Genomic DNA, 15,532 nt, shown 5'->3' on the forward strand with positions numbered 1-15,532 from the left:
ACATTAAACTCTAGCCTAACAGAGGTTTTTGTCACAGTTTATACCAGCATAGTCTATATGCTATATTTCAAAACTGTTGATTCAGGTTTCTTATTTTATTACCAGATTTGTACTTGAAAGATAAAATTCATAGAAATAGATTGTCTTTTTCTTAGTTACTCAAAATATAATGGAATAGAAGTATGTTACTCATTTTCAATGCAGATTTTTAAATCTATGCATAACTGTTCCTGTCAAAGAGGAAGAAATTGAGGTTATTTAAAAGTCCTCAGTTTTAAATAGAATATCTTCTAATACTAATGAATCAGCTCTAAGGTGAAGATTATTATCCAAATTCAAGTAAGAAATGCTTTTGCATAAATACACTTTGATAATGAGGTTATGAATCCTACACCATATTTTCCCTGAAAATTATAATCTTCAAATTCTGGAATATAGACATTCTTTTTTTTTTTTCAAATTGGAATATAGACATTCACGTAATAAAGTCAGTTCTATTTGTAAACTTACCAAATTGAGCTAGCATGTAGGATTATGTTGAATATAATATTCCAGCCATTGTCACAGGCCCTTAAAGATGAGTGTTTTCCCAGAAAACACTGAATTAAGATATATCTTCACAGTTCTTTTGCCTATAGCCGACAATAAGTCTGTTGGAAAAATGCAAGAGGAGAAAATGCTCACATTGAAAATAGGAAGATTTAAAAGACTGAGAACTTGAATATTTGTTGATAATCCTTTTATTTCTATATGAAATATTATGCAAACAGCAAGTATAGAAGGGGTTTACAAAAAAAATTGTCAAAAACTTATAACTAGACACTTGATTTTTTAATCCTAGATTGGGTTTATATAACAGTTTGACTCTCCAGATCAACAGTTATATATTATTTTCACAATAAATAATAATATATATTAAAAATTTTAAATTGATAACCCAAAGTCTTATCATGTTTACCTGATAGTGTAGTGAAAATTTTTCTCACCCTTTTTTAGCAATAGTATTGAAGTATAATTTCAGTTGCTTTAGAAGGCTCTAAACCAGCCAACAGTGTTATCGGCTGAACATTTATTAATTGTGACAGGAACACCAAATTTATTTCAGTGCTTTAGCTTATTTACTGCTCTTTCGCCTTTGTATTTTGTATTGACAAAGTAAAATGAATATTGATAAGGTTAGATATTGATTTTTTTAATGTATAGCTTGTTCTCTGCCTCATTCAAAGTCACATACCAAAAGATAGTGGATGTCTCTGTAGCAAGGATGTAGATTTACTATTATAAAATTGAGAACTATTGAAGCAAGAAGGTTTGCCAGCAGAATGCATTTTATAGTTTGAAAAATGTCATCTGTAAAGGTGAAGAAAAGCAGTGAACAAAATAAGAAGAATATTATTAAAACTTTTTTTAAAGGCAAGCATCAATGTTGGCTGTGGTCTGCATTTGGGTAGAAGTAGTAGCCTACTGAGGATTTGTGGCTACTGCATTTAAAAATTTTACTAACTATACAGTTCTAAATTCATTGTTATTCACAATTAGATTTGCCTGTCACTATTTTGCTTTCTATTAAAATAATATAGTGAAAATATTCATTATACAAAGTCATCCTTTATCCTATACATTTCAAGTTGTACAAAAAACATGCCTATTTTTTGGTATTGCTGCAAAATAGCTCTGTTTCCATGGACATGTGAGAGTTCTCAACAAGAGATAACACTGCAGCTTTTGTGATTTTTCAATTTTTTCTTCCCATGCTACTGATATTTCAACAGGAAAATAGTCTTTATGAATAATTAAGGCAGGAAAGGCAGGTTGTAAATAATAATAATTAGTGAGTGGGTTTAAAAGATATGCTTTTAAATAAGTCATATGTGTGAAATGTTTGATCTAACCAAGCTGCTTTCCAAAGAGCTGGATTTCTTCAGTTGTCCAAACTTATCTTTCTGTTGATTATATTTTTATTTTCTTTCCTCACTTAATCTATGTGAGCACCGTCAATTATCTTGTCTCTTCCAGGATTTTAAAATAGGCTTTTCTGAGGGAACTGTTGTTGCTAATTCTGAAGCTAAACTCTATCTGAATGAATAGCAAAATCCTAGGAAATATGCAACCCTTCATCTCTTGACACATACACCACTGAGCCACCATTCAGTTCTGTGTTTTAGTAGAGTCTTAATAGTCCTCCATTATCATTTAGTTCAACAACACTTATAGACAGGGTCAGTAAACATGTAAGCTTGAAAACAGTTGCTGTTCCTGACAATGTGAAAGACTAAATCATGAAAAAATAGTCAAACTTCAGACTACCTGGAAATGCTGAATAAAATGTAAAGCCATCTTTTTTAGTTATATAGTTGAGACTGCAGGAAAGTAAGGGAAATATTCAAGACCAGAAAACATGGTGCTGCATAGCCCCACACCCACATGTACCAATCCTGAAACCTTTGAGTCAAGTTTGTTAGATCCTTCCAGAAAAGGAGCCATGCCTGAGGGCTGAGTGTAAATCTGCTTGTGAAGTCAGAACCTCTAAAATCACCATCTAAATGGACAGATTAGAAACAAACCCATCCATAGGCACAGGGAATAATAAGAATTTAGAATTTTGTTTCTACTTGGACTCCAGCTAGAAATATCTCTGAAGATTTACAACAAAGAGGTGGCCCTCATATGAATTTTTTATTAAAATTACACTAAGCCATAAAAAAAAAGGTCTCTGAAACAAATGCAGAACTACTTAGAGGTATGTTTTTGAGTCAGCTATTTCACCACTGTGACTAAAAGATCTGACCAGAACAATCAGAGAAAGAAAAGTTTGTTTGAGGGCTCACAGTTTCAGAGGTCTTAATCCATAGAAGGCCAGCTCCATTCCTCAGGGCTCGAGATGAGGCAGAACATAGGGGCAGAAGAGTATGGCAGAGGGAAGCAGCTCACATGGTGGTCAGAAAGCAGAGAGCGAGATCTCCCCTAGCCAGATACAAATATATACCCCAAAGCCACACCCCCAATTCCCACTTCCTCCAGCTGTATCCTACCATTTCAGTTAATCCCTATCAGGGGATTAATTCACTGATTGGGTCAAGACTCTCATAACCCAATCATTTCTCCTCTGAACCTTCTTGCATTGTCTCACACATGAGCTTTTGGGGGACCCCTCACACCAAACTATCATAAGGTACATGCTACAACCCAGGCCACAAAGAAGCCCTGTAAATTAAAGCTTACTGAAGATGATCTCATAAACCAAGACTAAAAACTTAGTTATAGAAAAAGATTAAAAATGAAAGGGAATAACTGTGGAAAAGGAAAAGACAGTTGTGGTGAAGAACCAAGTGGAAACTAAAGGTTATTTTATGGGTTTTGAAAATTATAAGATCACTGGTTGGGTTAAAGGAAGGTTAGATACAGGTGAAAATACAGTGAATTTTACCATAAATCTCAATAATCAAAAGCAGCACAAAGAGATAAAAAGATGAAAAATATAGAAGAGAGACTAGAATTTTCAGAAGGAAGATGAGAGAGGGGCAGTATTGAAGAAGACAGCACAGAATTTTTTAAACTAAATATAACCCAAATATTATATTTTAAAGTACAAGTCTATATTGGAAAATATTAAATATAAAGCCATATCTGAACACATTGTAATAAAACTTGAAAACCAAAAATAAAGAGAAGAACTTAAGAGCAACCAAGAAGAAAAGATTTCACCTATATAGGAATGAAATTTTACTGATAGCAAACTTTAAAATTCTAATGCAGTTCTGGGGATAAGATTTTCAAAGTGCTGAGGTAAAATAACCAAATCAACCTAAAATTATATGTCCAACTAAACTATCATCCAAGAGTGAGGATAAATGAAGTCAATTTTAGGTAAAGATTGATAATTACTAAATTTGATTCCTTGGATAGAAGAAACAGAATACATTTTTAAAAACTGAAAATCATGAAGGAATGATGAACAAAGAAATTGTTGAACAAGTACTTAAAGCTAAACTAAGACTGAATGTACAAAAGTAATCATAATGACCATAACAGTGACCTTGAAGATGATTAATTTGAATGTAAAATTCTGGACAATAATAATGTATAATATGTGAAGAAATAAATCAGATATGCATTTTTACTTTAAAGATAATTTCTTAAACAAATAGAAAAAGTGCATAGTTATGAAACTAAAATAAACAAGGAATAGATGCCAAACAAAAAGTAAAAAATTCATGGAAAAAGCTAGGTTAATAGCAGTAAGTAATATAAATTACATAGTAAAGATAAACACAGGCATATCAGTAATCACAATGAATGTAAATGGAGTAAAGGCATCAGTTAAATTCAGGGAATAAAAGAATAAAACCCAGTGTATTCTTTTTATAATAAATACAACTAAAACATAATTTAAATAGTAGCCAAAGAAAACTAGAGAAGCTGGATTTATAGCAGAATGAATCTTGAGGTATTGCAGTCTCTTTAGTCAAACTTGTCATGCTTGTTTAAACTAGTAAGTTTTCTATGAGTTGGAAACCTTGGAAAAGAATCAAACACCAGTTGGTTGGGAAAATGTGGCAGAAGAAATGATAGAAACTTGATTACAGGAGTTTAATTCTGATTCAACAGAAAGGCTAACATTTGGACTCAAGTGTGCAAAGTTCACATTGTTACTGGGGCATTTAAGAATGTGTCATAGGAAGACAGTGGAGGTATTGGAAGGTATGTATGCTTTTGGAGTAAGCTTAACCAAAGTTTGAATTGTTACTTATTTGCTGTGCCATCATGTGACTTCATCTCTCTGAGGACCATTAAGAATTCTTCCTTGGCCTGGCATGGTGGCGTACACCTATAATCCCAGAATCTTGGGAAACTGCCTCAGGAGTTGCCTGAAACTGCAATTTTGAGACCAGCATTGTCAACTTAATGATACCCTGTCTCCAGATTTAAAAAAAAAAAAAAAAAAATTTAAGAGGAATAGGAGCGAATGTAGCTGGGTGGCAGAGTGCCCCTGGGTTCAATCCCCAGTACCGGGGGTGGGGGGGGGGGATATTCCCCCCCCCCTTGCCAATAGTTATAAGGAATAGAAGTGATGTCACATACATAACCCAGTGTTCCACATGTCTAATACATAGTAAACAGACTATAAACAGCCCTCTGTACCTTTGCAACTACAGTTTTTTGTTGTAAGACTTACTTTTGTGAAAGTGCATATTCTTTATTCCATAATCATTCTCTAAGAAATATAGTTTTGTATAACCAAAGCATCTAGTCCTCTGAACACTCGCTCTTCCAAGGGCAATACAGATCCCGTCTTTGATTCAAAGCTTTCATCACTTAAGAAAAAGAAACTAAAGAGAAAGAAACGGTTTTGCATTGAATTTCTATTATTTATAAAACAAGTATATTGTATTTTTAAGCAATTAGTTATTCAAACTGATTTTATTCAGTGAGTCACAATGAAAAATGTCTGACATTTCAGATAAAATTCAGAATAGTCTGAATTAATGGGCCTTTTTTGTATTAGCAATTGAAATAAAACATTTGACAACCACTTTCTCACTTCTCAAATTGTGCTTAGTTAATGCTACCCCTTGAGCTCTTATTATGAAAAACCTATGTCCCTAAATTAGTTACTGAGAAGAGTACAGTGTTGTAACTCAACATTTAAATAACATCACTAACAATAATAATAGCTGTACCACTCAGTAAAGTCATATGGAAAAGAAGAGGGAAGAAAGAGTGATCGTGAACTAATAAATGCCTCTGAACACAGGGCAGGGACAGAGGCGGAGTCCACTGGCTGTTATATGGGAAGCAGCATGTGTCACCTTCCCTTCTATTGGCTGTTGATCCAACATCAATACAACACTTTCGGAGCCAAATTACTAAACAAGCTGCCAATTAGGCTTGCAGTCAGCTGGATAGATTAGTGGCTAAGAGAGGCCGATACAAGATTTTCATCTCTTGAGCCAATTACGCAAGTGAATTGCCCTCCACAGTACTCTTTGGAAGATTTGAGGGGAAAGGACTGACTTGGCTGTAATAGATATGAGATCCAGCAGGCAGGGCTGGGAGTAGGAGCATGCAGAAGGGTTAGTAGGCTACATTTTGCTACAATTGCCCAAGCAGAAGGAGAGCCTTCTAGGAAAGGACTTAAAGGATTTAGCACTGCCAGGAGCAAACGAAAAGGAAATTATGGTAGTGGTAGATACTGTGTTGAGACTGAGTTGTTCCACTCCCAGGTCTTAATCTCATAAAATAAGGATGAGAGACCAACAGGGGATCTCGTTGTAGAATCATTTTCCTTGAAAAATGAAGTATCTATTACTTTTTTTTTAAGATTGTGTTTCTATATGAAAAGACTTAGATTTGAGGAATTAAATGTCCTTTTTTCTTTATTTCTTCTAAGTACAAGAAACTGCTTCATTTTACTTTATCTTTAGGAAAACAAGAAATGAAACCAGCATTTTAAAAAAATGAGAGAGAATGAGATTTTTTTCCATTTTTATAAAATTACATGCTTGAGAGTAGAGTGACCACCCCTAAGCCTCGATGCTTAAAATACCAGCATTTTAAAATATCATAGTGAATCAGTTATCACTTGCTATTCACTTTGGAACTGAAAATTGACCATCATTTAGCCGTTTGTAGAGAGATTTTAAATTGGCCTCATATTTTTTCTTAAATATTAAACAAATTTTGAAGTTGAACTTTTGCAAGCTGTTATACCAAAAATAAACAGATGTGTAGCCTACGGCAGCATTAGACCTCTGATCTGATTTTAGCTTATGGACAGAATTAAATTAACTCATGGCAATCATTGAAAAATCAGGAATAGTATACAAAATGCTAAAGCATTTCCCTGGCATACCTGATCAGCAGCTGCTCTTTTGTACATAACTTCAAGGTCTGTCTGGGTTGCCACCATAATCATAATTTCAAAATAAAAACCCAATTGCTTTTCTGTTATATTAGCATGATTTTTGATAAAAGGCTGTTCTTTTTTTTTATAACCAAGAACTCCATCCTTTATTCTCTCTCATACACATACATACACACACACACACACACACACACACACACAATCCCTATTTATGCTTATTTGTCCTGATCAAACAGTAAATTATTGTTAGTCAAAAATTTTCTCTTTACATCAGCCACTACTATTCTAACTGCACGTTCTCAGAGATTTTTTTTTTTCCCGTTCCATGTCAAGGTACTTGTTTCAATGAACTAAGAATCCATTTGATAAGTTTAAAGCCAAATGATTATTGTATAACTTAGTTCTTACTCCCTGTATTGAATTTAGCAAGTGACAAAGATTATTATTGTTAACATTTTCAATCCTAAACTATATGAATAATGAGAATACCAAAATGTTTGATAAAGGACCTTCAAAATCAATTGATAATTACTCCACAGTAGTTAAGAGTTATAATTACTAAAATTTATCTCTAGCACTTTTCCTTGTTCTGCAACTCAGAATGACAGATACAAATTACCAGATAAGGTATACCACTGGTTCAACACTGACATTTCTTTTTTCATATGAAATAAATATACCACAGAAACATCAAAATGTATTTTTGCAGTTTTAAGAACAATAATAACTTGGCCATATGTGTACACACCACCCAGACCAGGAGATAGACAGTACTACAGTGTGATGCCCCATAGGTAATGTTTATATTATTATTATTGATGCCTGAAGATCCTTCTGTGCCTTATATTACCATCCTGACAGAATCTCAGTGGAGTAGAAAAGAGAGTTCCAAAACTTTTGTCTTCAGGTGGAAGAGTGTAGGAGTAGGGAAGAAATTACTCTCATAATCCTGAGTCAGGAGGAGAATATCAGTGATGACGGGAGAATATCAGTGATACCAAGGAGATGTCTGAATCATGAGCCTTTGAGAGTATTAAGCTGCTCATTTCCATCTGTCTAGAAGACACTATGTATATTTCAGAGCAGAAATACTCTAGACCCAGGATTGAGCTGGTATGTATATACAACAGTCATCCTGCAAATCTTTAAAGAGACTTAAGGAGGACTGTTGTGAAGATGTGTGTATTCAATATTATTTTCTCTGATTTTCCCTCTTGACCTGATTCTGTTTACCTTAAAACCTGGAGTGTGAAAAGAAGAAGGAATGCAAGAGACTGAATAGTGAGTGACAAGAAGAGGATCATAAGAGTGTAAATTCCTAGGAATTCAGGATGTCATCAGTTGTGCTTTTTGTTTGGTTTGGTTTCATATTAGTTTTGATTTTATTGCATGTCAAGGTCCGAGGCATATAGGGTGTAAACTCAGCAATTTTCAGAATACCCATAAGGCTAACATGGTAATGAAAATAAATCCATTTGTAGAATATTCATGGTTTTCAGAGGACTTTCTTTTACATACAAGATCTCATCCCTTTGTGTGCAATAGGCAGCGTATGTTGTGTTGTGCCTGTTTTACATATGAGAAAACAGAAGCCCAGAGAAATTAAATAGCTACTAAATTACCCTGCTTCTAAATGGTAGAATTGAAATTCTAAGTGGTATCTTTCTTCCATTGTTTCCTCTATGATAATAGATACCCAAAAATGAATAAACAATGCTCTCTGAGACCTTACCAAAAAAAAAAAAAAAAAAAACAAGAGAACATGGGTTTTTTTGGCCTCAGAAGATCTTCACCTATGTCCATACTAAAGTATGTTGTCATTTTCTCATTTCAGGATTTGTAGGTGAAAACGCCCAGCCAATTCTAGAAAACAACATTGGAAACCGAATGCTTCAGAATATGGGCTGGACACCTGGGTCGGGCCTTGGAAGAGATGGCAAAGGGATCTCTGAGCCAATTCAAGCCATGCAGAGGCCAAAAGGATTGGGACTCGGATTTCCTCTACCAAAAAGCACTCCTACAGCTACTACCCCCAGTTCAGGAAAATCTGCCTAAGAAGAAAAAGCCAAGAAGAAATGTTTTACAATTTCTATTCACTTATCCCATAGTTCTAAAATGACCATATGGTTGCTGGTTTTGAAGCAGAAATCTACATTGCCTCAGACTCATCACTCTAGTTTCCTAACTGCACATAGTCCTAACATCATGTTAGAAAAGGATTTCATCACAGTTCATGGTGCTAAAGTGAAAACATAAACCCTATACATTTTTTCAGTAATTTCCAACTGTTTCTAAGTATGAAGAAAAGTTCATTTATTTTATTTATTTTGATCTCAGATGTCAATGCTTTCTAGTGCTTTGCTCAGTTCTTGTCTGTGCATGATGTCCAGGTAGAGGTGAGCACATGCACTGTTATCTAAAATAAGATAGACTATACCAATAAAAAATGTGAAAAATAAATAGGATAGTCCAGAAAGGATTGTATCTCCAATCATCCCATCAGTGGAGTTCTAAGTAAATCTCTTAACAGACTTGGCTGTTTCATATGCCTTGAATTTGGCTTTCTTTTAAGGATTTTTGACCAGTGAAACCCATTAATTTTCTGTCTTTTGGACAATGTAGTAAGAAGTCCATAGATGACAAAGAGCGATTAATGTTTGCCTCAGACATTGTGACAAAAATAAACCTCATCATTGTTATCACCAGAGTGCCCTCAACATTACTTTAATGCAGATATTATAAAATTTACCTTGTTTAGAACATAAAATAATTATTGAAAGAAAAAATGTATTTTTTAAATTCACCATGACTGAACTGTAAATTCTATTCATCCAGACATCTACCTCTCTCATCCCAAAGGCTAATATTTTTTTAAGATCAACTCAAGTTTAGTAAACTGATTTTTAAATTTAAATCATTGGAGTAAATTGAATCAATTTAAATAGGTCTCCCAAGAATTTAGATTTCTGGCAATGGCCTTAACCTTTTTAAGACCTAAACTATTACTTTTAGCAAAACAACTCATTTTTATTTTACACCTCTTGTGGAGTTATTTCTGAATAATTTGCTTCATAGCATCAGAGATTCTAAATTGCTCTTAGTTTAGAAAATGTTGATTTGTAATTATCTTTATTACTAAGGACTAATAATTATTATTAGATGGTTTCTACAGGTTGATTAAAGGTAGAGATAATCCATATGAAGCAACTTTCCTAATAAGATTCTAAAATTTTTCATATTGCCAAAAGTTTTTAAATCAGTAGAGAAGGTTTATGCATATAAAAGACCTTTTTCAGGTGATCCCTTACACAAAATTTTGCCAATGAGGAAGGGAAGTTCAGCCCACCATCTGAAAGCCTTATTTGCCAAATAAGAATTATTTTTTCCTAGGGATATTGTAAGAGGACAGGGTGTTAAGGGAACTATAGACTACCAGTTGATTTGCTCTTTTGAAACATTCATACTAAATAAAATAATAACCCTATTGTAGGATTACCTTCTACAAGTTTGTCATTAGAAATTTGCCATTTTTTAATGAGTTTTTCCTCTAAATGTTCATTTCTACTTATTTAGTAGGAGGAGGAAATGAGAGATTACATATAGGTCTTAAAATTTCTTTGTAATAGTGTTCTAAGGTCTATTCAAAAAGTTTTGTTTTGTTTGTTTGTTTGTTTTGTTTTAATACCATTGCCTGAAAATCTTTTAAAATCCCAGAATTTTCAAAAAGCCCCATTTGGACCCACTGTTAACAATGAGGCCATTGCAACACTGGTGTCAAGGTCCTGGAACTTGACTGTTGTTTTTCACTTTACCTTTTTCTAATGGATGCAAAACCCTAATAGTGAAGACCAGTGTATATACCAAACTGGTAAAGTGGGACTCCTTAATTAAATATTACAGTCTTTATGAATGCTTTTTATTGCTGCCATCAGAGACAGGTACAAATCTTCTAAAGCAACTCCTTTAAGATGTTTACTTAGCTTCTCTACTACCCGCAAAATCCCATCTTCATATTTTCCACTAACAGAAGAAAGTTATTTTACCTAGAGCCTGTATATGGCTCACAGACTGCTTAACACATTTTGTATTCTAGTGAAGTATTTAACTATGCAGAATATACATATAAACACCCTAAGTAGAGAAGGAACAACACACCAAGCTAACCCCCTGTTCCTATAGAAATTGCCTTCACCATACAGTCTTTAAAAAAGATCAGCATAGATCTGATATTCTGTGATTGTACCTAAAACTAATGGGAGAAAAGACAATTTTTAATAGAAATCTAATGGTTTTTAGATATGAAACTCACTGACTTATGTTTTAGATGTAGTTATACTACTTTCAGGTAATATGCCCCAAAGCATCCAAAGGAGTTATTGATTTAGAATACATCATTCATACCTCCTTAAAAAAATAGTAAGAAATTTCTTCTGCTCCCTCATGAAATCATTCTTTTGTATTTCACAGATCCATTAGTTGTGTTAAAACTTTTTGAGTGCATAGGTAGGTCTCTTCACTTCTTATCCAAATTATCCAAGAGAGGCTGAGCATGACCATGTCAACAATATTTCTTTTTTCTTTGTATTTTTCCTTTATACTTGATGTTGACCCAACTATGTGCTAGAGTCATTTCCTTTTTTCCTTTCTTTTCCCTAAGTACAATTTTTCAGGCTACATTCTTCTCAAATTTGTTTGCTCTTATTTGTAAGTTATCTGGCACTTCTTTAAAAGAAAACCCTTTGCTAACTAAAATTTGCCAATTATTGTCTTAGCATTTGAACACATAGATTTTATAACTCGTACTGTGGTGATAGGCAAGTTTCAGCAGTAGGGTTGAAGATAGGCATGATAATTTGTACATATAGGTGTGTTTACAGTGCACATATGTACACAAAACAGACATGATTGAAAAATATTGCATTTTATTAATATGTTTATTTTAATACTATGAATTGGTATTCTCCTAATTAACTGACAGTTGCTTCTCTTCAGTACATTTCATCTTATGCAGATGTTTCATAAAAGGCAAGAATCACTGTTGACATAGTTTTAAAAGCCATTTTCACCTCTGTTTTGTTTTTCAAAAAAAAAGTGATCTAAATTGGTATTGTAAAATGAAGTTGTTAGTAAAGAATGTCTTGGACTTTTTTTAGCCTTTTTTTCCTTTGGCAGAAAGCTATATTAAGGTACAACAAAGAAGTGAGAGAATAAAACAATGTTTTAAGAATGTTATTTATAAGCAGTCATTGTCTTTATGCTTTAAATGTTTCCCTCTTAACCTTAAAGTAATAAAAAATAAAGGTGAACATACTTTACTGTTTTTAAAATTACTACCTTGTGACAATTAGCATTAATTCATGTAGCTAAATTGTGAACTTTAAGCTTTGAAAACTTTTCTTATCTAAAAAAAGTTAGAGAAAAACATTGGTAAATTTATTTGACTCACAAAATGTATTCATATCTGATTGTGACCTATCCTGACACATTTTCTTGTTTACTTTTGTTTTCCCCTGTAGCTGGACTAGATTAACTAGGTGCAGGCCTCTTTCCACTCAAGAATTCTGTGACTGTAACATCGTAGCAAGGTTCAAGTTCTCTCTGACCATTTAAAGAAGCACATGTGTTAAAATCATTCCATTTCCTTCTGGAAAGTTGTATCTCTCATAAACCTGCTTGGGTATTTTAAATATTTTGGTATAGTTACCAAAGTTTGAGTTTTGTTTGCTACAAGAGACCTTTCACTATTTGATTGAATTTTATCTTTGCTCCCAAAAAAAGTAAGTCAAGTTGTTAAAGTACGTGGATTTTTTTCTTTCATCCAACAGGTATTAAATACTCATTTATTTAACAGACTTGCAGTAATATATACTCAACTGACAAGTGGACCATGAAGACTCCTTCTGCTGGGTTCCTACTAAGCAAAGACTCATTACTTTACACACCTGACATTTTAAGTAGATCCAGATTTGTCTCTAGTGAGTCAGTGCCATTAACTGCCAGGAGTATGATCTACTATTACCACTGTGAGTTTTATCTGTACATTAGAGTTGTCTCCTGTCTTTGAATTGTCAGACAGTTTAAATCATTTCAGATTCACAGGCCTCACTCCTGTTGTGTTGCAGGATGCTGTGTGTTTACGCCTTAATTGTTAAAGGATGAAGTTAAGTAGCAAAGGCTTTTTTGTGTGTTTCTTTGGTGTTTTTGTCCCCTTTACTTCAGATTTTCAAAGTAAATCACTGACATTTTAAAAGCACATGTAATGCTTGATTTTTCAGCTCTAAGAAGGTAGAGATAATACTATAGTGTCCCAAATAAAAACTGCCCAGACTATCTTGTTTGCATCTTCCTATTAAATTTCTAAGACACTTTGATTCTTCTTGAATACAACAATGTTTTCGTAAATACAGAATGGAAAACAGCAAACTAACTCAATATATGTTTTCTGAAAGTAAATACTCTTCAAATCCTAAGTGAAATGAATTTTTTCATTCATATGCCAGAATCTCACAGACTGAACAAGTGAGTTTTTTGGGTTTTTTGTTTGTTTGTTTGGTTGGTTGGTTGGTTTTTTTTTTTAAAGAAAAGAAAGGAAAGGAAACAACAGTTATGTGTGGTGCTAATCTGCACTTCTGTATCTCCTCATGGGTAGCTGTAATCCATTATGGAAAAAAATACAAGTAAACCATGTTGCAGATGGGAAGTATGAAAGTCATAAAATAATTTGGGGGTGAATGTGAAGCACTTGGGAGCAGACATAAATGGTGTGAGATTTAAAATGCAAAAGCACAGCATTTCTAATACACTGGCAATAGTGTCTTTAGATCTCAGCAGTGAATACAGTGGTCTACCGTCTAAAGCTTGCTTCTGGACCCTCGCACATCTTCATACACTGATGCTTTCATGACACTATTTCTAATTCTTATTTCTTAAAACACATCTTAGTCTACTTGTCCTATTTTAATATCACAGGACAGCCTTCCAAACGGAGGAAACAATTGCAGAGCACACTGGAAACCAGCATGTTGACTCCCACGCCATTGTGTTTTTCCATTAGGCCCCTTAACAACTCAGCTAGAAACAAGCGGCAGATTTTTTTTCCCCGACTCAGTGAGTAATTGTCTGCGCTGCAGTGACAGATGTGCAATATAGCAGCTTCTTCAGGAAAAAATTAACAGTTTGTCCAGCATGTCAGCTCGCTCTTTTTAGTGCTTGGGAGGTCTTGGCCCCATTATGGATGATTTAGAAATTGAGGCAAGCAAAGACCAGCTGCCTGCGCTGAAAGCCTTCGTTAGTCGCCCTCATCTGCATTCCAAGACTCACTCACATCCAGAAATTGGTGGAGCCCCTCTGGCCACAAGATGAGTATGGGCTGACAATGCCTTGATTTGTTGAGAGAGAATAAATGGGTTTTTCAGAAGATGAGGAAATATCACCATTACTGGCCAATTTACAGCATTTTATCTGTTCTTCAAACATGTCACTTTTGTTATTGTTGCATGGTAATTACATAGTGAAACAGAAAGAAAACAAATTCTGGTTACGTATTCAGATGGATTGCAAAATCATATAATCCTGATAAATGCCCATTTATGATACACATGGATGAAAGGTTCATTTTAATTTTGAATGGCTAGCTCAGCCATAAATAGGATATAGGATTAAATTCCAGAGAATCTGATTACATCAAAGCAAACAGTCTTTCTCTTTACTTTGAGATTGAGGGCAATACCATAAGGTATTTTCACAAACAGGATTGTCCTGAGACAATACAAAAAGGCAATTTGGAATTACATTCTCTAAAGAATGAACACTCTTAGTGAAGCTAGAGCGTCATCTTGCTCTAGGGACCAGTCATTCCCAAGGACTTCCCAAGAAGCCAATGAACTCTGCCAAAATATTTCCAACATGGAGAAAGAGCCCAATATTTTGAAGCTGACATTCGTGGTCAGGTCTCCAGTCAAATATTTGGAAACTAGAAATCAAAGCTCTCCCTTGTGTACCTCTTTTGAAGATTGTTTCTACCCCATCCACAGGTGAGTTGGCATAAAGGAACATTGCCTATGAAGTTTAGCTGAGTGTAGAGATAACAAAAAGCACAGAGATGAAAAGGAAGAAGTGAGAACAGCACCCCAGGACTACCTCTTTAAAATGTTAGGTGTGTTATGAGTCTTTGCTTAGTAGGAACCCAGCAGAAGGAGTCTTCATGGTCCACTTGTCAGGTGAGTACATATTACTGCAAACCTGTGAAATAAATGAGTATTTAATACCTATGGCTCCCAACTTCGCTGTGGAAAAGAGAAAGATGAAAGAGACACAACAATGCTTAACTGCCTTGGCCTAGGGGACACGTGTCACTTCTGTTCTTGATCCATTGGCTAGAACCAGCCACATGGGCCCAACTGAGTCCAAAAAATCTGCCCGTAGTAGGCAGCATGTGAATACCTGATGAGCACTAACTAGTTCAGCCACATAGTCTTAATGGGATATGTCCAGACAGTTAAATGCCAAAGCAGCAGACACCACATTCTATAGAACCTAAGATGCCATTAATTCTGAGATGCACTTCAATGTTATATCCAAGGAAGAAAGGAGGGAAAAAAAGAGAAAGGAAAGAAGAATGAATACATGCCAAATTGTTATCTATCAATGTATCCCAATTTTAGAATT

The 15,532-nt window shown here is 34.4% G+C and overlaps 1 protein-coding gene across 2 annotated transcripts in view; it reads left to right on the top strand.

Annotated features, from left to right (window-relative positions):
* Positions 1–13,061, top strand: part of GPATCH2 (G-patch domain containing 2) — a 176,393-nt gene extending 163,332 nt beyond the window's left edge. For both annotated transcript variants that reach the window (XM_081299013.1, XM_081299014.1), the window contains one exon: positions 8,700–13,061. In XM_081299013.1, the coding sequence (XP_081155139.1) occupies positions 8,700–8,920 (221 nt within the window). In that variant the 3' untranslated portion in view covers positions 8,921–13,061. The remainder of the gene's footprint in view (positions 1–8,699) is intronic.
* Positions 13,062–15,532: the final 2,471 nt, after the last annotated feature.

This window comes from Spermophilus citellus (genome assembly GCF_964194105.1).
Source record: "Spermophilus citellus genome assembly, chromosome: 6".
Lineage (NCBI taxonomy): Eukaryota > Metazoa > Chordata > Mammalia > Rodentia > Sciuridae > Spermophilus > Spermophilus citellus.